The 23,747-nt window shown below is 37.3% G+C and overlaps 1 protein-coding gene across 1 annotated transcript in view; it reads right to left on the reverse strand.

The window, feature by feature from the left end:
• The window catches only part of IQCM (IQ motif containing M), a 347,601-nt gene that overhangs the window by 84,891 nt on the left and 238,963 nt on the right, over positions 1-23,747 (reverse strand). Inside the window, 1 exon segment of the mRNA XM_069540669.1 lies at positions 566-727. Within this exon segment, the coding sequence (XP_069396770.1) occupies positions 566-727 (162 nt within the window).

The following is a 23,747-nucleotide window of genomic DNA, read 5'->3' on the forward strand; positions in this document are numbered from 1 at the left end:
ACATTTCACCAAAGAAGATACACAAATGACAAATACATGAAAATATGCTGTATATCATTGTCTACTAGAGAAATGCAAATTAAAACCACAATGGAATATCAATGCTATCTCTTAGAATGGCTAAAATTAGAAAAACTGATTACACTGAGTATTGATATGGCCATGGAATAAATGCAACTCTCATATTTCTACTGATGGGGAATATGAAATGGTTTAACCATGCTGGAAAACAGTTTAGTCAAGAGAAATGCATACATGTGTCTATATACAGTCCAGTACATGAATGTTCGTAGCAGCTTTCCTTGTAGTATCACTTTTTCTAAAAAACAAGCCAAATATCCATCATCAGATAAATGGATAAACACAGTGTTTCCACTATTTTAATGGAGTCACCAAAGTATAAATCAGCCACTTTTTAAATTGCAAGCATAATACTCAAGAACGAAAGGGAATATTCTATAGGGCCTATCATCCCATATCATCTAAGTGATGGATAAGGGTTATATAAAGTACAAGGTCATTTCTGCCTTATTATAAAAGGAAATTATAAGGTTCAGCATCTTACCTATATATTTATATCCTTCTTCCCCATTTACTATGGGTCTTAGCCAAGTTGACCTAAGCCTCATATTAGTACGCACATGGGCACCTTGAGGAGGGTAGAGTGTAAATAACATTTCAATTGCATTGGACTTCTTGATGATATCAGAGTATTTTGCATGGTGTTCTGTAAAAAAAAAGAACATTAATTTGTTTTTAATTTTAGACATTTTTACAAAATTTCTAATGTGTTTCTTTTAAGGGATGTAAATTTAAAACTATTGAATAATTTGAATGCTAATGGTTATGCTGACAACGTAGTTTTCTTTAGCCAAAAATACTTCACCAAAAATCTTACCGTTTAGATAATTCATAGCAAAAATTAAGGAGTACGGGCTTGCTAGTAGAATCTTCAAACACTATCAGTTTAAAGCACTGTTGTTAATAGCTGTAGAAAAAAGTAAGATAACCAACTAACAGCATTCACATTATACATACTATAACGTAATCATATTTTTTTAATTGCCATTAAACAATGAAATCAGAATAATCTGACAAAAATGTTGATTAAATGAAGAGTTCCATAAACTGGAACTACTGAAAGAATACATATTTTTAGGATATGGTCTTTAAGAAAATATAATAACATCTATACAAATATTTATATAGCACTTACTATATGCAAGAAATGGTCCCAAGTGCTTTTGAATATTAACACACTTAATATTCATAACACATCTGTAAGGTAGATACTGTTGTTATCATCATTTTACATGAGGAATTGGAGGCCCAAAGAAATTAAATAACTTGCCTAAATCTTACAGTCTGTAAATGATGCAATTAGGATTTGGATTGTCTGAGGAGAAGCTCTTATTTGCAAACAAATGTTTGTCAAGTGAACATGACCTGCATTAACCAGTAGATGAGAAAGCTGGGATTAAAAAATAATTTAAATTGTAGAGTGAAAAATCTTTGGTTATGGCCCTTGGGCCTGCAGTTTGTGTCTTCAGTTTTTGGTTGATAAGCCAATATCCTAAAATTTAATAAGGCAGTCTCCTGAGCAATTAATTCAAAGTGACTCTACCTAGAAACATTTCAAAGAAAAGAGAGATACTGATGTAAATCTTCATTTATAATCCTGTTACATTGTCTATCTTTTTCTTCCTACCTCTACCTTCCTTCCCTTTTTTCCCCTTTATTTTTTCAAATATCATATTTTGTGGTACAGTAAGTATAAGGCAGTACAACATAATGATTAAATGATTAAGAAAGCAGATTTGTTGGCGGGTAGTATCCATCTATTGCCTCACCCTAAATCCACCCTTCATTGTCCTATTTGTGAGACTAGAATATTTCTCCCTTGCCATATGGGAAATTTTTAAGCATCCTTCATAGAGGGTAAGGTAGAAAACTAGAGGACAAAGAGGCTCTTCCTGGTTCCGGGGGCTTTTGTCTGATAGCTCCTACTGTGCATAGTGACCAGCAGCAGTGCAGGGCACCTTCTGGGCCATGTTGCTTGGCACCCCACAGGGCTTCCCTGACTCACACTCTAGGAGCTGGCTAGCACGTTCCGTGAGGCACCAACTTCCCTTGAATGGGTTCCACACTGAGACACCTCCTTATGGGAAGTTTCCCCAGAACCCCAGAGAGTGGCTTCCCTGGGAGTTCCACTAGCATGCTACCTCAGCAAACGTCTCTGCCACTCACTGGGTCACAGCTATGTCCTCTTCAAGAAGAGCTGGATCCCAGGGTAAAGGGAGAGGGTAAGGGGCACTCTTTAAAATTTGTTCTTTCCTTAAGTGCTCTGCCTCAGACCGAGGGTTAGCGCCACTCCTTATATCTGCTCTTCTCAATTCTTTAGGTTTTTTTTTACCCTTCGTAGCCAATCTTATTTAATCACCATCATAGTTAATAATTCTTTATATTAATCTTTTCCTTCTCAAGTCACCATGTAGTTTTAGTTTCTAACTGGATCCTGATTGATACAAACAGACCTGGGTTTTAATTCTTGAATCACCATTAACAGGCTATGAAATATTAGATGAATCACATTTATCTCCTGGTGATAATACTGACATCATAGGGTTATTGTTAGGATTAAGTGATATAAGAGATATATCAAAATTTATAGCACCATGTCTATAAGTACTACATGAGTGTGTTAGTTTTAATTTTCATCTAGTATTATTCCAACACTAATAAAAACCATGAGAGAGCCAGGAAATAAAGTTATTGCATCTTTCAATTATAAACATCTTAGGAAGTTTTCTGCCTCTTCTTAAAAGGAAAAGTTCAAAATTATTCCCCTCTAACTAAAAAAGCAGACATCTTCATATGTGCTCAGACATGCAGTTATTAGATATATCTCATTTAAATAATTCTAAATCCTTTCTCATCTGTCAACAGAAGAAAGGAAGCCAGAACTATTACAAAGCAGTGCTAAAGAGTCAACCCTGCTTTACTTTTTCATTCTGATTATACTTCTTCAAGAAGTTGATCAAGGGAGATCCTCAGGCAGTAGAGGTCTCTTCAAGTTGTGAAGGCGACAGCGTTTTGTGAAGGAGGATGAATTGTGAAGGAGGATGCAGCATTAATTACATTATGAGAAATCATAGAGTGAAATTAAATACAATCCTGAAGTTTTCCATCACACACAAAGTGAGGAAATAAAATAGATCAGAGTTTCCCTCTTCAAAACCATAAAGAAAAAAAAATAAAGTAGAAAAATCTAGCAATAATAGCAGCCTTTTTAGTGTGAAGAACCAAATTACACTTAGATTTCTCTCCTCTTCAAGATTTATATCTTTCTAATTCCTTTAGCTTAAACAAGATGTTTAGTAACGTTATTTAATAGGGCTATGCTTATTAGTTTTGGGGTTTCTTTTTTTTGCGGTACACAGGCCTCTCACTGTTGTGGCCTCTCCTGTTGCGGAGCACAGGCTCCGGACACGCAGGCTCAGCGGCCATGGCTCATGGGCCCAGCCGCTCCGCGGCATGTGGGATCTTCCCGGACCGGGGCATGAACCCGTGCCCCTGCATTGGCAGGCGGACTCTCAACCACTGCGCCACCAGGGAAGTCCTATGCTTATCAGTTTTAATAAAGCATTTTATTTTCCATAAAGGCAAATGTTTTCATTTGGGGAAAAATAAAATGCCTACACTAAAATCTAAGCAGTGGTGAATGTAGACCTGCCACTTTCTATTCCTGGCTTATCCTGATTGAAGACTTAAGCAGAAACACATGAAGTCTGTGGAAGCTGAACTTGCCATGACAATGTGGTATCGTGATAGCTATAGTATCAGACACACATTCAAGGTTTTCAGCTCAGAATCTTGCTAATGCCACCACCTGCCATCAGGTAATACAAATGGAGACTTAGAGCTTATATAAACAAGGCATAATGATTTTGGAATAATTGTACCTCCTTTCATAATATCAAAGTTGATTACAAGTAAGCATTTTTCATTTTAGAAGACATATGGCTTGTAAAACATGTCCTCTTCTTTTTGTTTTATTACATATGTCATCCCAAGATAAAAACAGGAATTTAATTTTTGTTGCTGATATTGATAATGTGTTATTTATAAAGCACCTTCCTTTTGATACACTGCTAAGTCACTAAGTCAATATTGCCACATTACATTTAGATGTAATAATACAGTTCTCAGAACTCAAAAGAATAAGAGCTCTTCCTTATGCCTTCTTCCCCAAGCCATGTACATAGTAAAACTCTGAGGATCTTAGATGTATGTGTCTAGGTCTGGCAAAAGCCCACACAATAGTTCCATAAATCTCTATTGCTCCCAGGTCACCAAGTAATTAATTATCTTCATTAGAGGTAGCAGCAGTGGTTGAGAGCAGAGGCTTTAGAGCTGACCACTGCTTGGGTGTGAACCTGGATCTGCCATTTATGATCTGTGTGACCCGAAGCAAGTTAGCTAACCTCTTTCCAGCTCAGTATCATAGTAAAACTGTTCACATAATAGTGTTGTCATGAGCTGATATAAAGTCTTTAGAAGAACACCTAGTCTATGGCCAGCATTATTTAAGTGTTATTACTATTATTATCATGCTCTTCATTTAACAGATGCTGGTACAGCCTCTATCCTATTTAGATAATGAGGGCAGTTTCCTGTCTTGTCCCCCATCTTACTTGTCTTCTGGATGGGTGGGTGGAAAAGTGGACAGTCATCCTGAAGTCGTTGCTCTTTCTGGTCACTCCTACACTATTTTGGATATTCTAAGGGTAAGTGGTTCCTGTTCTATACTGATCAGAAGTTTTGTGTTAATTAGTGCTTGTGAGCTACTAACTGATGTTACGGTGGTCTTCCTTGTTGCTATTATTAGCATATTTTGTTGAATCTAAGACATTATAGATGTTGATGACCCCGTTAGTTTACACACCACGAAGAAATATAAAAGACTGGAAATTTAACTAGGGCATACCATTGATTATAAGATATAGCTCAATTTTAGAGACATTAAAATATGAAAATATACATCTTAGCGTTAACAAAATATGGCAAAATCATGATATCCAGTTGCCTAATTGACAACTCCACTTGGCTAACAAATAGGCACCAATGTCTGTCCTGTTCTAGGATTCCCTGTCTCAGTAAATAGCCCCTATTTAATGGCACAACCTAGAAAACTAGATCTTGACACCGCACTACCCACTGCCACCCTCCTAGAAAAACTATCATCTATTTTTATACAAACATTTTTGCCTCCTAAACAGTCTTCTTGGCCCTTTGGATCTTGCCTCTAAACAGCAGCCAGAATAATATATATATATATATATTTTTTTCGGTACGCGGGCCTCCCACTGCCGCGGCCTCTCCCGCTGCCGGACGCACAGGCTCAGCGGCTCACGGGCCCAGCCGCTCCGCGGCACGCGGGATCCTCCCGGACCGGGGCACAAACCCGTGTCCCCTGCATCGGCAGGCGGACTCTCAACCACTGCGCCACCAGGGAAGCTCCAGAATAATATTTTTTAAAGTATTTTTAATACATTTTCCTATTCAGCAGTTCCCTAGTTCATTTTCCTACTCAGCAGTTTCCCTGGTTCATTTTCCTACTCAATGGCTTCCTGATGCTCTTAAAATAATGCCAAGTCCTTACTATGCCCTGAAAGACTTTGAACATTCTGGCCCCTGCCTCCTCTTCCATCTCTACTCTAGCAACCTTGGCTTTCTTTCAGTTTCAGAATCACATCTTGCATCCTCCTACTTCAGAAGCTTTGCATAAGATGTTCTGTGTAGCTGGTATGTTCTCCTCCCAAACCCTTTCCTCCGTTGCCTCATCAACGTCTACAACACCTTCATGTCTCTTCTCAAAGTGTCCTCTAACTCTCACCAACTAGATCAAGCTTTCACATTATATCATCTCAGAGTTATTGTTCTCTGTACTTTTCCTCCATTACACTTACTGAAGTTTGTAATTATATTATTCCTATTATTACTTGAGATCTGCCTCGTTCACAAGACTATCAGTTACAGGCAGACAAGGTCCATGATTGTTTGCTAACCATTGAATCTCCTAGCACCTAGCCATGTGCCTGATACTGGGAAAGGGTCAATAAAAGGCTTTTTAATTAACAAATAAATACAACAATAATTAATAGTATTCATTGGGAGCTTAGTATATAGCAGGCAGTGTGCTAAGCAGGTTATGTACATTAGCTAAATTAATCCTAAAATCACATATGTGTGACTTACTGACAATCCTATGAGTTCAATACTAGCATACTCATAACATAGCTCAAGACACTGAGGCATATAGAGGTTAAAGAGCATTTTCATGGCCTCACAGTAAGTGGTGAGGCCAGTATAATCTTAATTCTAACTTGAAAGTCGGTCCTTTCAATGAGGATGCCATATCATTTTAAACACACTGTTCCTGGTATCATGGGACTGTTAGCGCCTTCAGGGGTTGCTAGTTTTCTGGTGGCCTCTCCCTTTGAAGTCTTCTTCTAATCTTTCTAAATCCTTTAGCTGTCCGTGCATAGTCAGCACTATGGTTTCTCTCACAAGAACTCATAGCTCTTTCCAGATTTCCAGATGGTTTTCTGATGTTAGTCTTCTCCACAAGAATTTATTTTCTACAGACTATTGACAACCCCTCAGGTCAAAACCACAGTTCATCAACTGATTATAACCCTCTTAGTTTGCTAAGGATGGAAGCCAGAATAAAACCCCACAGTGGGACCTCCTTAGACACCTATAGTTATCTCCTGCCTCTCAGATAAGCAAGGCTCATTATGCTTAATATTTAGAATAGATGGTGAGTGTTCAGAGGACCCAAAGATGCCTGTCCCTCCCTCTCCTGCACAGGCCGATTGTATTATTCAGGTCCCACTGCTTCCCTACTGCAGGCCCTGAATTTGAATATTTAAGGCAGTGGTCCCCAGACTTGTACTTCAAGAATCACAGGGATTTTAAAAAACATTGTAAATGGAATCATACTAAAGACATACTTTTGTTTGGTAAATATTTTGGTTCCATGATTATTTTAACATTATTTTATGGTTTTAAAAGCATTACAGGAGGAGGAGCTTCAAGACGGTGGAAGAGTAAGACGCGGAGATCACCTTCCTCCCCACAGATACATCAGAAATACATCTACACGTGGAACAACTCCTACAGAACACCTACTGAACGCTGGCAGAAGACCTCAGACCTCCCAAAAGGCAAGAAACTCCCCACGTACCTGGGTAGGGCAAAAGAAAAAAGAATAAACAGAGTCAAAAGGATAGGGACGGATAGGACCTGCACCAGTGGGAGGGAGCTGTGAAGGAGGAAAGGTTTCCACACACTAGAAGCCCCTTCACGGGCGGAGACTGCGGGTGGCGGAGGGGGGAAGAAGCTTCAGAGCCGCGGAGGAGAGCACAGCAACAGGGGTGCGGAGGGCAAAGCAGAGAGATTCCCACACAGAGGATCGGTGCCAACCAGCACTCACCAGCCCGAGAGGCTTGTCTGCTCACCCGCGGGGCAGGCGGGGGCCGGAAGCTGAGGCTCGGGCTTCGGTCAGAGCGCAGGGAGAGGACTGGTGGAGTGAACACAGCCTGAAGGGGTTAGTGCACCACGGCTAGCCAGGAGGGAGTTCGGGAAAAAATCTGGAGCTGCCGAAGAGGCAAGAGACTTTTTCTTCCCTCTTTGTTTCATGGTGCGCGAGGAGACGGGATTAAGAGCGCCGCTTAAAGAGCTCCAAAGATGGGAGCGAGCCGCGGCTATCAGCACGGACCCCAGAGACAGGCAGGAGACGCTAAGGCTGCTGCTGCCGCCACCAAGAAGCCAGTGTGCAAGCACAGGTCACTATCCCCACCTCCCCTCCCGGAAGCCTGTGCAGCCCGCCACTGCCAGGGTCCCGTGATGCAGGGACAACTCCCCTGGGAGAACGCACGGGGCGCCTCAGGCTGGTGCAACGTCATGCCGGCTTCTGCCGCCGCAGGCTCATCCCGCATCCGTACCCCTCCCTCCCCCTGGCCTGAGTGAGCCAGAGCCCCCGTATCAGCTGCTCCTTTAACCCCGTCCTGTCTGAGCGAAGAACAGATGCCCTCAGGCGACCCAGACACAGAGGCGTGGCCAATCCAAACTGAACCCCAGGAACTGTGCGAACACAAAAGAGAAAGGGAAATCTCTCCCAGCAGCTTCAGGAGCAGTGGATTAAATCTCCACAATCAACTTGATGTACCCTGCATCTGTGGAATACCTGAATAGACAACGAATCATCCCAAATTGAGGAGATGGACGCTGGGAGCAACAATATATATATATTTTTTTCCTTTTTCTCTTTTTGTGAGTGTGTATGTGTATGCTTCTGTGTGTGACTTTGTCTGTATAGCTTTGCTTTTATTATTTGTCCTAGGGTTCTGTCTCTCCGTTTTTGTTTTTGTTTTTTGTTTTTTTTGGAAAGTTTTTAGAACTTGTTATCATTGGTGGATTTGTTTTGTGCTTTGGTTGCTCTCTTTGCTTTTTTTATTATTACTTAAAAAATTATTAATGATTATTTTTTATTTTAATAACTTTATTTTATTTTACTTTATTTTTTTAAATCTTCTTCTTCCTTTCTTTTTTTCTTTCTTTTTTTTCTCCCTTTAATTCTGAGCCGTGTGATGACAGGCTCTTGGTGCTCCAGCCAGGAGTCAGGGCTGTGCCTCTGAGGTGGGAGAGACACATTCAGAAGGACACTGGTCCACAAGACACCTCCCAGCTCCACGTAATATCAAATGGCGAAAATCTCCCAGAGATCTCCATCTCAACGCCAAGACCCAGCTCCACTCAATGACCAGAAAGCTACAGTGATGGACACCGTATGCCAAACAACTCGCAAGACAGGAACACAACCCCATCCATTAGCAGAGAGGCTTCCTAAAATCATAATAAGGCCACAGACACCTCAAAACACACCACCAGATGCAGACCATCCCACCAGAAAGACAAGATCCAGCCCCATCCACCAGAACACAGGCACTAGTCCCCTCCACCAGGAAGCCTACACAACCCACTGAACCAACCTTAGCTACTGAGGACAGACACCAAAAACAATGGGAACTACGAACCTGCAGCCTGCAAAAAGGAGACCCCAAACACAGTAAGATAAGCAAAATGAGAAGGCAGAGAAACACACAGCAGATGAAGAAGCAAGGTAAAAACCCACCAAACCTAAAAAATGAAGAGGAAATAGGCAGTCTACCGGAAAAAGAATTCAGAGTAATGATAGTAAAGATGATCCAAAATCTTGGAAATAGAATGGAGAAAATAAAAGAAACGTTTAACAAGGATGTAGAAGAAATAAAGAGCAAACAAACAGTGATGAACAACACAATAAATGAAATTAAAAATTTTTTAGAAGGGATTAATAGCAGAATAACTGAGGCAGAAGAATGGATAAGTGACCTGGAAGATAAAATAGTGGAAATAACTACTGCAGAGCAGAATAAAGAAAAAGGAATGAAAAGAATTGAGGACAGTCTCAGAGACCTCTGGGACAACATTAAATGCACCAACATTCGAATGATAGGGGTCCCAGAAGAAGAAGAGAAAAAGACAGGGACTGAGAAAATATTTGAAGAGATTCTAGTTGAAAACTTCCCTAATATGGGAAAGAAAATAGTTAATCAAGTCCAGGAAGCACAGAGAGTCCCATAAAGGATAAATCCAAGGAGAAACACGCCAAGACACATATTAATGAAACTATCAAAAATTAAATACGAAGAAAAAATATTAAAAGCAGGAAGGGATAAACAACATATAACACACAAGGGGATCCCCATAAGGTTAACAGCTGATCTTTCAGCAGAAACTCTGCAAGCCAGAAGGGAGTGGCAGGACATATTTAAAGTGATGAAGGAAAAAAAACCTACAACCAACATTACTCTACCCAGCAAGGATATCATTCAGATTTGATGGAGAAATTAAAACCTTTACAGACAAGCAAAAGCTAAGAGAATTCAGCACCACCAAACCAGCTTTACAAAAAAAGCTAAAGGAACTTCTCTAGGCAGGAAACACAAGAGAAGGAAAAGACCTACAATAACAAGCCCAAAACAATAAGTAAATGGTTATAGGAACATACATACCGATAATTACCTTAAATGTAAATGAATTAAATATCCAACCAAAAGACATAGACTGGCTGAATGGATACAAAAACAAGACCCATATATATGCTGTCTACAAGAGACTGACTTGAGACCTAGGGACACATACAGACTGAAAGTGAGGGGATGGAAAAAGATATTCCATGCAAATGGAAATCAAAAGAAGCTGGAGTAGCAATTCTCATATCAGACAAAATAGCTTTTAAGACAAAGACTATTTATTACAAGAGACAAAGAAGGACACTACATAATGATCAAGGGATCAATCCAAGAAGAAGATATAACAATTGTAAATATTTATGCACCCAACACAGGAGCAGCTCAATACATAAGGCAAATACTAACAGACATAAAATGGGAAATCTACATTAACACAATCATACTAGGAGTCTTTAACACCCTACTTTCACCAATGGACAGATCATCCAAAATGAAAATAAATACAGAAACACAGGCTTTAAATGATACATTAAACAAGATAGACTTAATTGATATTTATAGGACATTCCATCCAAAAACAACAGAGTACACTTTCAAGTACTCATGGAACATTCTCCAGGATGGATCATATCTTGGGTCACAAATCAAGCCTTGGTAAATTTAAGAAAATTGAAATCGTATCAAGTATCTTTTCTGACCACAACACTATGAGACTAGGTATCAATTACAGGAAATAATATGTGAAAAATACAAACACATGGAGGCTAAACAATACACTATTTAATAACCAAGAGATCACTGAAGAAATCAAAGAGGAAATCAAAAAATACCTAGAAACAAATGACAATGAAAACATGACGACCCAAAACCTATGGGATAGAGCAAAAGCAGTTCTAAGAGGGAAGTTTATAGCAATAGAATCCTACCTTAAGAAACAAGAAACATCTCAAACAAACAACCAACCTTACACCAAAAGCAATTAGAGAAAGAAGAACAAAGAAACCCCAAAGTTAGCAGAAGGAAAGAAATCATAAATTTCAGATCAGAAATAAATGAAAAAGAAATGAAGGAAACAATAGAAAAGATCAATACAACTAAAAGCTAGTTCTTTGAGAAGATAAACAAAATTGACCTAAGTGTCCATCAATAGATGAATGGATAAAGAAAATGTGACACATATATACAAAGGAATATTACTCAGCCATAAAAAGAAACGAAATTGAGTTATTTGTAGTGAGGTGGATGGACTCAGAGTCTGTCATACAGAGTGAAGTAAGTCAGAAAGAGAAAAACAAATACCATATGCTGACACATATATACGGAATCTAAAAAAAAAAAAGGTCATGAAGAACCTAGGGGCAAGACAGGAATAAAGACACCGACCTACTAGAGAATGGACTTGAGGATATGGGGAGGGGGAAGGGTAAGCTGGGACAAAGTGAGAGAGTGGCATGGACATATATATACTACCAAACTTAAAATAGATAGCTAGTTGGTAGCAGCCTCAAAGCACAGGGATATCAGCTCTGTGCTTTGTGACCACCTAGAGGGGTGGGAGGGAGGGAGATGCAAGAGGGAAGAGATATGGGGACATATATATATATGTATAACATTCACTTTGTTATAAAGCAGAAACTAACACACCATTGTAAAGCAATTGTACTCCGATAAAGATGTTTAAAAAAATAACAATTTTTTAGTATAAGCATATTCTATGAAATGTTTGGGATATACTTTTACTGTGAAAAAATATTATTTCTTACTGTGTAATGAACTATATGTGTAAAGAAGCTAAAAAAGAGTGGAGATATATATATATAGATGTATAACTGATTCACTTTACTGTACACCTGAAACTAACACAACATTGTTAATCAACTATACTCCAATAAATTTTTTTTTAAATATTAAAAAAATAAATAAAAGCATTATATGTTCATGATAGGAAATTTTGGAAATACAAAAAAGTATAAGGAATAATTATTATTCAGCATTTGCCAACTCTAATCCCATGTGTGTGATTTTTTTCTCCCACAACCCCCAAGAATGTATAATAGCACATTAGTACTAACAGGACACTTGGTGGCAGATCATTCTTAGAATTAGGAAACAGACATAAAGTTGTCAGCTTTACATTATAGGTAGGTGTGATAAAAAGAAAAAACATCTATCGTCGCAGTTGTTCCTTTCTAAAATTATTATTAATCTCAGTCATGTACACAGTACACAAGTAAATGTACTTTACAGCAAATGATGAGAAATTGAGCTTCTAGGAATTTTGGAAGTGTGAATTTCTTCCTAATGGGCCTGTCCTCAACACAAATCCCCAGCACCGACTTACTACTTAAAAAGGGCTCGTATATAAATCGTTAAGTTGAGGACCAGTCCTAAGTGTATCAAGAGAGAGTTAGATGGCTAATAAAGCTTTACTAGTGACCCTGGGTTATTAAACCAGAATAGAAGACCTCATTTTTGAAGTCAATTATTAAGAAGTATTTGCAAGTATGGGTAAAAATAGCCTAATCCTTTCCCTTTGCCCAGTACCTGCATTATTATGTAACTAAATTTATCACCAAGGTAAAAATACACTTCATAATCTTCACATGAACAAAGACTTCACAGGCTAAAAACAATGGTGACAGATAATCAAGATTTCCTTCCATTGTGAATATTATGCATTTATTAAAATGCAAACTTAGCTCTCATGGGCCACTGACCAGTCATATGAGGTTTTCAGCATGGGGTTATCAAACGTGAGTTCAAAGTGGTGGTCAAATAATCTATAACCCAGTGTAAATGACCAATTTCTAAATGTTGTACTTTTAATATATTGTCACTGTTAGAGCACTTTATGTTTTTATGCTGCATTCATTTTCTTTGATTTGAATTAGATGAATGTCATACTTTTTTGTCATGACACTTTTATCTACGCTTTCTCTATTCATCAGTAAATTTAAAAGAAGAATGCCAATTTATCAGTATAAAAAATTCCATATGTTATGAACAAGGGAAAGTGAATCTAAAGCATCGCCATTCATAAATCAATGGAACTTTCTTACATTTAATTTATCTTAAGCTGAAATATGAGATCTTAAAGATCACTGATGAAAGAGCAAAATGTTAAGAATCAAAACCAAAGGGCGGGGCTTCCCTGGTGGTACAATGGTTAAGAATCTGCCTGTCAATGCAGGGGACACGGGTTTCAAGCCCTGGTCCAGGAAGATCCCACATGCCGCAGAGCAACTAAGCCCATGCGCCACAACTACTGCCTACAGCCCGTGCTCTACGTGCCTAGAGCCCATGCTCCACAACAAGAGAAGCCACTGCAATGAAAAGCCCACGCACTGCAACAAAGAGTAGCCCCCGCTCACCACAACTAGAGAAAGCCCATGTGCAACAATGAAGACCCAATGCAGCCAAAAATAAATAAATAAAATAAATAAGTTAAGAAAAAAAAAAAAACAAAGAGCAAAATGGTTAAGAAGGCAGTTAAACAACATGCCGCTGGATGATACAACCGGTAAGAATAAATGCAAGGAACATTGATCTCTTATATTACAATTAAATACCAACATTGTTTAATTTAAAGAAGAACAAAAACGTTCATTAACACTTGAATCAGAGTAAAGAATATAAAATAAGGACATGAATTAATTAAAATTTTGTTAAAGTATAGCAGTATTATACTAAGTGAAGTCAGAAGGAGAAAGACAAATATCATATATCACTCATATGTGGAATCCGATTAAAAAAAAATAAACAAATGAACTTATTTATGAAACAGACTTACAGATACCGAAAACAAACATGATTGCCCAAAGGGAAATGTGGGGGCAGGGGAGGGATAAATCAGAAGCTTGGGATGAACACACACACACACTAGTATATATAAGATAGATAACCAACAAGGACCTACTGTATGGCACAGGGAACTCTACTCAATATTCTGTGATAACATATATGAGAAAAGCATCTAAAAAAGAATGAATATATGTATATGTATAACTAAATCACTTTGCTGAACACCTGAAACTAAAACAACGTAAATCGACTATACTCCAGTAAAATAAAAAATAAAAATAAAAAATAGAATAGTAAAATATAGCAATTACTACTTTTAAATCCCCTCATTTCATGAAAAAAACGTACATATTATAAATTCCACCAGAACTTTCTTTACTATATAATTCAAAAGGTTAAATGTGGGAACACTGTGTCATTAACACATACAAACCTTTATAAATCCAATCAAATTTCTAATATAAAATAGGAAACTAGGTGATTGCAGCCACTTGATTGTTCAATAATCAAAGTACAGTTATTTCAAAAGGTTCACTTCTTCAGTGGAATAAGTATACAGAGTTCATAAATATGCTAACATTTATTTTTATTTCCATATTGATTTTTTTTGCCTTTTAGACTTATAAGCAAATTAAATACATTTGCAAGTGTTGGATGAAGAAAGCTAAAAGACCTTTCCCTTTTTCTGTCTTCATGGAATTTAGACAAAAACCCAGAACATATTAAGCCATATTAACATGTCACGTAGCTACATAAAACAAATAATTTTGGTTAATAATTCTGATAAAATTATAAGGATTCCTTATGAGCGGCATTTTCTTTTATTTTAAAAGCGATGTTAATAAAAATATGTTAAAACCTATAATAAACTGCTAAAGAAATGTTCAATGATAAATTTGCATTTTAAAAATAGCACTTTGTTATTAAACAACAAAGACTAAAAGAACTTTACATCTAAATACCCAAGAGCATACTTAAATACACATAATGAGGAACAAAGATTTAAGGTGGGAATGCAATAGGTCAAATAAAATGTAAACTGTCTCCATAGATTTCAAAAAGTATTTAATAAAAATGAAATTAAAACTCTTCATAAAGACATCTAGTAAACTAGGAAGAGAAGGATACAACTTAAAACAAGTCAATGGTACACAATAACATTAAAATTAGTGAGAAAATACCAATGTTCATCATTATCAATATTATCTAATGTTTTAAAAGTTCTAATTAATGCAAAAGTCAAGAAAAAGATATCTTTAATCATATCGTAAATAATGTGTAATTAGAAAAAATTTTATATCATTTTCAGGTGAAACAATTACACACTTATAAAACTCAAGATAAGCTGAAAATTATTATAATTTAGGAGGGTAAAATACAACTACTGATTATAAAATAAACATATAAATTAACAGTCTTTCTATATACAAGAAAAACTTGTTAGAATACATACTAGAAAAAAATGATTAAAAAAATTTTAAATCGCAAACAAAACAGCTGAAAACAATAATAAAAGCCTGTGTGTGTGTTTGTGTGTGTGTGTCTGTGTACTAGAAGTAATGCAAACATTGTCTCATAAATGATTAGTATTATGATTAATTTTAAGTACTTTTAAAAATATGCCCTTCATTTTTCTCTGAAGGTCTGAGTCTCAGGATAGCCAGATTAAATCCATTAACACGACTTTACTCTGACAGACTAAAGACAAATGCTCCTCTCACCTTAGTTAAAATGTTCTCACTTTGAGAAAAATATAATAGCACAAAAAATTCTTAAAACTTAGCACAGTGTCAGTTTTTATTGGACTCACCATACATAATTCAAAACATATTTCTTTTCTCTTAGTTTGGAAGAGTATTTTAATAAAGAAAGTCACCTTTCAGGGTTGGAAGCATAAAAATTCCAAATAAATATAGCTATTCTAAATTGTTAAATTACATTTGAATTACCCAATCCTCTTGTCTTTCTTGCCACATACTGCCATCGTTTTGGTTATTTTCCTACATGTATACATATCCTTAAGGATTGGGGAAAATTCAATCAATCTGTAGGCTATTCCTTGGTAATATGAGTTTTAAAAGGTATACTGGGGGAGGGGAGTGGAATTTGAAGTTAAAGACACAATTCAACATTGTAAGTATTACTGTCCCATATTATCTCAATCCCTGAGCAAAAAATGCAATAATTGGCAGATGACTATAACAGGCTTAGCTCTATACCTTTACTCAACAATGTCATCCTGCAAGCAAAAAATATTCTCACAAAACCCCAAAAATTTACGTTCCCTTTTACGTGCTTAGGATTGTCTCTAAACTCTGGAGACAAAACTAATACCATGCTATTTCATACAGCAAAAATGAACTCCAAATCAGTAAGAATCTTTCCTGATGGATTTTCCTAGTGAATACCAAATACCAAGTGGTATTCACTTGGAAAATTATTTGATATTGATTTTTTTAAACAGTTGATGCTGTCTTTTAGAACTAAACCATTCTCTAGCTTTTTGGAGTTCATTCACCAGAATAATTTAGATTTCCCAATACCAGTAAAGGGTCTATAATTCGAGGTCTGTTTATTGATTATAGAAAAGTTAAGATTAATCTGAATTCTTTATGAAACAAGGTTGGGTACAAGCTAATTATTAAGTGGAAGAATTTACTTATTTAACAAATGTCCAATTTCCTGGCTTAATTTATTTACAGGTATCAATAGGTAATAATATCCCTCATTAAACATGGTATAGTAGGGGCTTCCCTGGTGGCGCAGTGGTTGAGAGTCTGCCTGCCAATGCAGGGGACACGGGTTTGTGCCCCGGTCTGGGAAGATCCCACATGCCGCGGAGCGGCTAGGCCCGTGAGCCATGGCCGCTGAGCCTGTGCGTCCGGAGCCTGTGCTCCGCAACGGGAGAGGCCACAATAGTGAGAGGCCCGTGTACCGCAAAAAAAACAAAAAAAACAAAAAAACATGGTATAACAAAAGGAATTTTTTCCTCTCCTCCTCTCCCAGGATACCCCAAAGAAACATGTTTAATCTATCAAAATACAAATATATTTACATCTTTAATGAAACATGAAAATTACCACAACTTCCAATAACTTTGAAGAATATGTGACAGAAACAATAAAATTCAGACCTAAGTGAGAGAATGCCTAAAACTGACACAAACCTCCTCAGTCCTCAGACAAGATACAGACATGTCTGAAAGGAAGAATCGTAGTCCTGAAAGACACCTTCAAGGACCTGTTAAGGAAGTGACAAGACTTATGTGTGTGGATGAAACAGAGAAGAAACAAAAGGTGTAACTGGGAAATCCAGTCCATGCCACACCTCAGAATGACAGTTGAGGCAGAGCTGAAGGAAGGAGATTCATGTTTGTCTCCTGCGTTAACCACATCCACTTTGTCCCAGCGTTCCCTAGTCTCTACCACTGATAGCATCAAGTCGGTCCAAAATTCCCATCAGCTCAAAAGTTCCTAAATCACTTAAACTTGGTTATGGGTGAAGCTCTCTGTATGATCCATCTTCGTGCACAATTCCTCTCTACCTATGGGCCTCTGAAACTTAAGAACAAGTTGTCTGCTCCCAAAATACAAAGGTGGAACAAGTGTAAGGTAACAATTAAGATATCGCCATTCAAAAGGGAAAAAATTGAAAGAAAACATGGAGTGTTTCTGAAATCCAGCTGGAAGAACTCCATTAGATTCAAGGGCTGGAAATAAACCTCTGTGATTTTCAGCTCCGTCCTCTGAATCATCTTTCCTTTTTCATGAAGGGTAGCATGGATTTGTAGCTGACTAGTTTTATTAGTCTCTTTCCTGCCTATACACTTTTGGGTGTCCAGCAGCCTTCTTTCATTCCATACTGTCTCTGTCCCTTTTTCGTCCAAGCTGGCAATGTTCCATTGGTGTAAAATTTTCAAGAATCTTGTGGTTCTCTCATATATGTTATGGAGATCCACTCCATTAGACATGAGGCTTCTCCAGATATCTTTCCGGGAAAATCTCATCCCCATTCTTCTGCTTAGATGACTGAGAAGTTCAATGAGTCACGTATTTTTTTCTCTTCAGAGAACCTTTGTGTGACTGAATTCCCTTATTTCATCTTTCTGATGTATTAGCAAAAGATTGTCCAGCCACATTTTCAGCTTTTCCTCTAGAGCATTTTTTCCTGATAGTGAACTTGTTAATTTTAGCATCTTTCATAATTGGAATGAATTGAGAATTTCCCAAATCACCTAGTCTTGGTTTCTTTTTGTTTAACAGTTCTTCCCTCAATTTATCCTATTGCATTTTACTATACGCAGCAAAAAGTAGCCAGGTTGCAGTATCAACTCTGCTTGGAAAACTCCTCAGCTGAAGGTCATAGATAAAACATTCTACTTCCTACATAACTGTAAGACACAATTCCACTGAGCTTTCTGCCACTATAGAACAGGGATCTCTTTTTCCCCTAGTTTCCAATAACATGTTCATTTCCTTCTGAGCCCTTAGTAGCAGCAACTTAAACATCCATATTCTTACTAATAGTCTGTTTGTGATTTTGGTATTCTCTAAAGTGATTTAGGATTTCTCTACTATGTTCCTCATTTCCTTCTGAGTCCATATTAGCAGAATCATTAGCATCCATAATTCTACTAACAGTCTATGGAAGGCAATCCAGGCTTTTCCTATGAAGGTCCACAGTATTCTAACCTCCACCTGCTCAGTTCTACATTTTTAGACAATCTTTGTCAGTCAGTGTTCAACCAGAGAAGCAGATCCAGTAAGAGATATATATATATAAAGAGATTTACTGTAAGGAATTGGCTTATACAATTGTATAAGTTAGGGAGTGGTTAGGTAAGTCCTAAATCTATAGAGCAGGCCATCAGGAAGGGCAGGCTGGAATTCTTGGGCAGGGACTGAAGTTACCATCCATAGGCAGCATTTCTTCCTCAGGGAAGCCTCAGCTCTTTTTTAAAGGCTTGTCAACTGATTGTATCAAGCCTACCCCAATACAGATAATCTTCCTTACTTAAAGTCAACCAATTATGTACTTCATCACATCTACAAAATACCTTTGCAGCAACATCTAGATTAGTGTTTGACTGAATAAGTGGGAATTGTAGTCTACTCAAGCTTACACATGACCATGACAAGCTTAATGAACTTAAGAATATAGAAAGCATCCATTAGGAACCCAAATCACTTCCAACAGATGGTAAGAGCTGGCTTCAGTTTTTCCAAAACAACTTTCAACAAAAGAAGAAAAATACTTATAAAGTTCTGAGAGAAGATGTAATCCATGAGTTTTATATGAAGCCAAGTTTAAAGATATCAAAATATATTCTCAAGAAATAAAGCACCCACAACCTCTTCCTGGAATAAAACAAAACAATAAAAGACTACATTTTGTTAAAATCAAGCCAAATAAAATTGAATTAATATACAGAACTAAAGAATGGAGAAGCCCATGGTAAAACATGAAGGAAGGAAGGAAGGAAGGAAGGAAGGAAGGGAGGAAGGGAGGGAGGGAGGGAGGGAGGGAAGGAGGGAGGGAGGAAGGAAACTGCTAAGTATTGAACCCATGTAAATATATAGAACTACAAGGCTGAACCACTGTAGGCCTTAGAGAAAAAGTACATATATTAGAAACCTTGAAAATATTTTCAAAAATCATAAGATATAATTTTAAAATTGGGAGAGGTTTTAGAGTAGAATTAAAAGGAAGTTTAAATGTGATAATTTTCTCATTATATTTGTAGGATGTCAGTAGAGATTTTTGATCAATTAGCAAAAACTTTAAGTATTATATTTAAATTTCCTTTCTTTTAAATTAAGGTAAAATTGACATATAATGTAATTTTAGTTTCAGATATAGAACATAATTATTTGATATTTGTATACACTGTAGAAATAATCACCATGATAAGTCTAGTTACTCTCTGTCACCATACAAAGTAATAAAATGTGCAATATAATACCATTGACTATAGTTGCCATGCTGTACATTACAACCCCATGACATTTATTTTATGACTGGAAGTTTGTACCTCTTGATCCCCTTCACCCATTTTGCCTAAGCCCCAACCCCTCTCCCTCTGGCAACCACCATTATATTCTCTACATTTATGAGTTTGGTTTTGTTGTGCTTTGTTTGTTCATGTTTCATTTTTTAGATTCCACATATATGTATATTTGTATTTCTCTGTCTGATTTCACTTAGCATATTTCATACTCAAGGTCCATACATGTTGTCTCAAATGGCAAAATTTCATTCTTATTTATGGCTGAGTAGTATTCCATTGTGTATATACATATATACACAAGGCATATACATACATACATATATATATATATATATATATATATATATATATATATGAATAATGCTGCAGTGAACACAGGGGTGCACATACAAATTAGTGTTTTCGTCTTCTTTGAATAAATACCCTGAGTGTAACAGCTGGATTTTACAATAGTTCTATATTTAGTTTTCTGAGGAACCTCTATACTGTTTTCCATAGTGGCTGCACCAATTTGCATTCTTATCAGTTTCAGCTGGTTTGTGTCCTTACATCTGAAGTGAACCTCTCGTAGGCAGCAGATAGATCAGTGTTACATTTTTATCCGTTCAGCCACACTATGCCTTTTGATTGGAGAATTTAGGCCATTTGCATTTAAGTAATTATAGATAGGTATGTATTACTGCCATTTAAAAAATTATTTTTGGCTATTTTGTATTTGTTTCTTCTTCTCTTGCTCCCTTCCCTTGTGGTTTGATGATTTTCTTTAGTACTATGTTTAGATTACATTCTCATCTTTTGTGTAACTACAATAGGTTTTTGTTTTGTGGTTACCAAGAGGTTCACATATATCAACCTATATGTTTAACAGTCTATTTTAAGTTAAGCTGATAGTAAGTTAAGTTTGAACACATTCTAAAACTACACTTTTACCTCCTCAACATTTTACGTTTTTGATGTCACATTGTACATCTCTTTACTTGGTGTATCCCTTAACTAATTATTGTAGTTATAGTTATTTTTTATTACTTTTGTCTTTTAACCATCATACTAGCTTTATAAGTGATTACTTCAGTAATTTTACAATATATTTACCTTTATCAGTGAGATTTATATTCATATGTTTTCTTGTTTACACTAATTAGTGCTCTTTCTTTCAGCTTAAAGCTCTTTTTTTTTTTTTTTTTTGCGGTACTAGGGCCTCTCACTGTCGCGGCCTCTCCCGTTGCAGAGCACAGGCTCCAGATGCGCAGGCTCAGCGGCCATGGCTCACGGGCTCAGTCGCTCCACGGCATGTGGGATCCTCCCAGACCAGGGCACGAACCCATGTCCCCTGCATCGGCAGGTGGACTCTCAACCACTGCGCCACCAGGGAAGTCCTTAAAGCCCTTTTAACATTTCTTACAAAACTGCTTAGTGATGGTGCACTCCTTTAACTTTTGCTTGTTTGGAAAACTCTTTCTTTCAATTCTGAATGATAACCTTGTCAGATAGAGTTTTCTTGGTTGGATTTTTTTTGCTTTTAGCATTTCCACTCCCTTCTGGCCTACAGAGTTTTTGCTAAAAAGACTGCTGACAGTTTTATGCAGGTTCCCTTGTACATAACAAGTTGTTTTTCTCTTGTTGTTTTAAAGATTCTCTAAGTTTATCTTTAAGTTTTGGCATTTTAATTATGATGTGTCTTGGTGTGGATCTCTTTGTGTTCATCTTATTTGGAACTCTCCGAGCTTCCTGGATCTGGATGTCTATTTCATTTCCCAGGTTAGGAAAGTTTTCAGCCATTATTTCTTCAAATAAGTTTTCTGTCCCTTTTTCTATCTTTTCTCTTTCTGAGACCCCTATAATGCAATTGTTCTGCTTGATTTTGTCCCATACGTCCCTTAAACTATCTTTACTCTTTAAAAATTCTTTATTTTTGCTGCTAAGTTCCATTGCTCTGTCCTTTAGATCACTGATCCTTTTTTATTGCTTCATCTAGTCTGCTCTTGGAAGCTTACAGTGTATTTTTTCAGTTCAGTTATTGTATTCTTAAGCTCTGTGACTTCTGTTTGGTACTTTCTTATATTTTCTATCTCTTTGTTGAAGTTTTCTCTGTGCTCATCATTCTTCTCCCAAGATCAATGAGCATCTTTATGATCATTACTTTTAACTTTTTTTCTCATTATCTTTTTCTAAAAATTTTTATTTTATATTGGAGTATAGTTGATTAACAATGTTGTGTTAGTTTCACGTGTAAAGCAAAGTGATTCAGTTATACATATATATGTATCTATTCTTTTTCAAATTCTTTTCCCATTTAGGTTATTACAGAGTATTGAGAAGAGTTCCCTGTGCTATATATACAGTAGGTCCTTGTTGGTTATCCATTTTAAATATAGCAGTGTGTACATGTCAATCCCAAACTCCCAATCTATCCCTCCCCCTCCCCCTTCCCCCCAGTAACCATAAGTTCATTCCCTAAGTCTGTGAGTCTGTTTCTGTTTTGTAAATAAGTTCGTTTGTATCATTTTTTTTAGATTACACATATAAGCAATATCATATGATATTTGTCTTTCTCTGATTTACTTCACTTAGTATGATAATCTCCAGGTCCATCCATATTGCTGCAAATGGCATTTTTTCATTCTTCTTAAAGGCTGAGTAATATTCCAAAAGCTTTTGCACAGCAAAGGAAATCATAAACAAAGAGAAAAGACAGCCCACAAAATAGGAGAAAATATTTGCAAATAATGTGACCAACAAGGGATTAATCTCCAAAATTTACAAACAGCTCATGTGGCTCAATATCAAAAAAAAAAAAACCCAATCAAAAAATGGGCAGAAGATATAAATAGACACTTCTCCGAAGAAGACATACAGATGGCCAAGAAGCACATGAAAAGATGCTCAACATTGCTAATTATTAGAGAAATGCAAATGCAAATCAAAACTACGAGATATCACCTCATGCCTGTCAGAATAGCCACCATCAAAAAACCTACAAACAATAAATGCTGGTGAGGGTGTGGAGAAAAGGGAGCCCTCCTACACTGTTGGTGGGAATGTAAATTGGTACAGCCACTATGGAGAACAGTATGGAGGTTCCTTAAGAAACTAAAAACAGAGCTATCATATGATCCAGCAATTCCACTTCTGGGCATATATTTGGAGAAAAACATGGTTCGAAAGGATACATGCATCCAATGTTCATTGCAGCACTGTTTACAATAGCCAAGACATGGAAGCAACCTAAATGTCCATTGACAGGTGAATGGATAAAGAAGATGTGGTACATACCTACAATGGAATATTGCTTTTAACTCTTATCAGGTAAATTACTCATTTCCATTTCATTAAGGGTTTTTTTCTGGGGTTTTACCTTATTTTTTTATTTGGAACATATTCCACTGTTCCCTCATTTTGTGTGACTCTCTATTCGTTTCTATGTATTAAGTGAAACAGCTACTCCCCCAGTCTTGAAGGATTGACCCAGGAAGAACGGGGTGGGGGGGTGGTGTTTCAGTCATCTGTTTGTGCAATGCTCTAGGGGTGGTAGCCTGCGCAAAGCTGTCTCTCCAGTTTTTCAGTCCCATGGGGCCCAGAGCTAGGCATTCAGGGGGAATCCCCTGTGTGGACTGTGCACACCCACTGGCTTTGGCAGGGCAGGGGGGAGTGCCAGGCCAGGGCAAACCAACCTGCTGGCTTTCATAGGGCTTTGGTGGGGTGGCACCAGGCGAGGGAAAACCTGCCTGCTGGCTTTAGTGGGGCTGTAGGAGGGTACTGGGAAGAAGTAGGCCTGCTGGCACCAGCAAAATAAAAGGATAGTGCTAAACATCACCCAACAGAGCCTCTGTCCCTGGAGAGAGTTCCAACAGACCCCT

The sequence above is a fragment of the Delphinus delphis genome, chromosome 5, assembly GCF_949987515.2.
Source record: "Delphinus delphis chromosome 5, mDelDel1.2, whole genome shotgun sequence".
Lineage (NCBI taxonomy): Eukaryota > Metazoa > Chordata > Mammalia > Artiodactyla > Delphinidae > Delphinus > Delphinus delphis.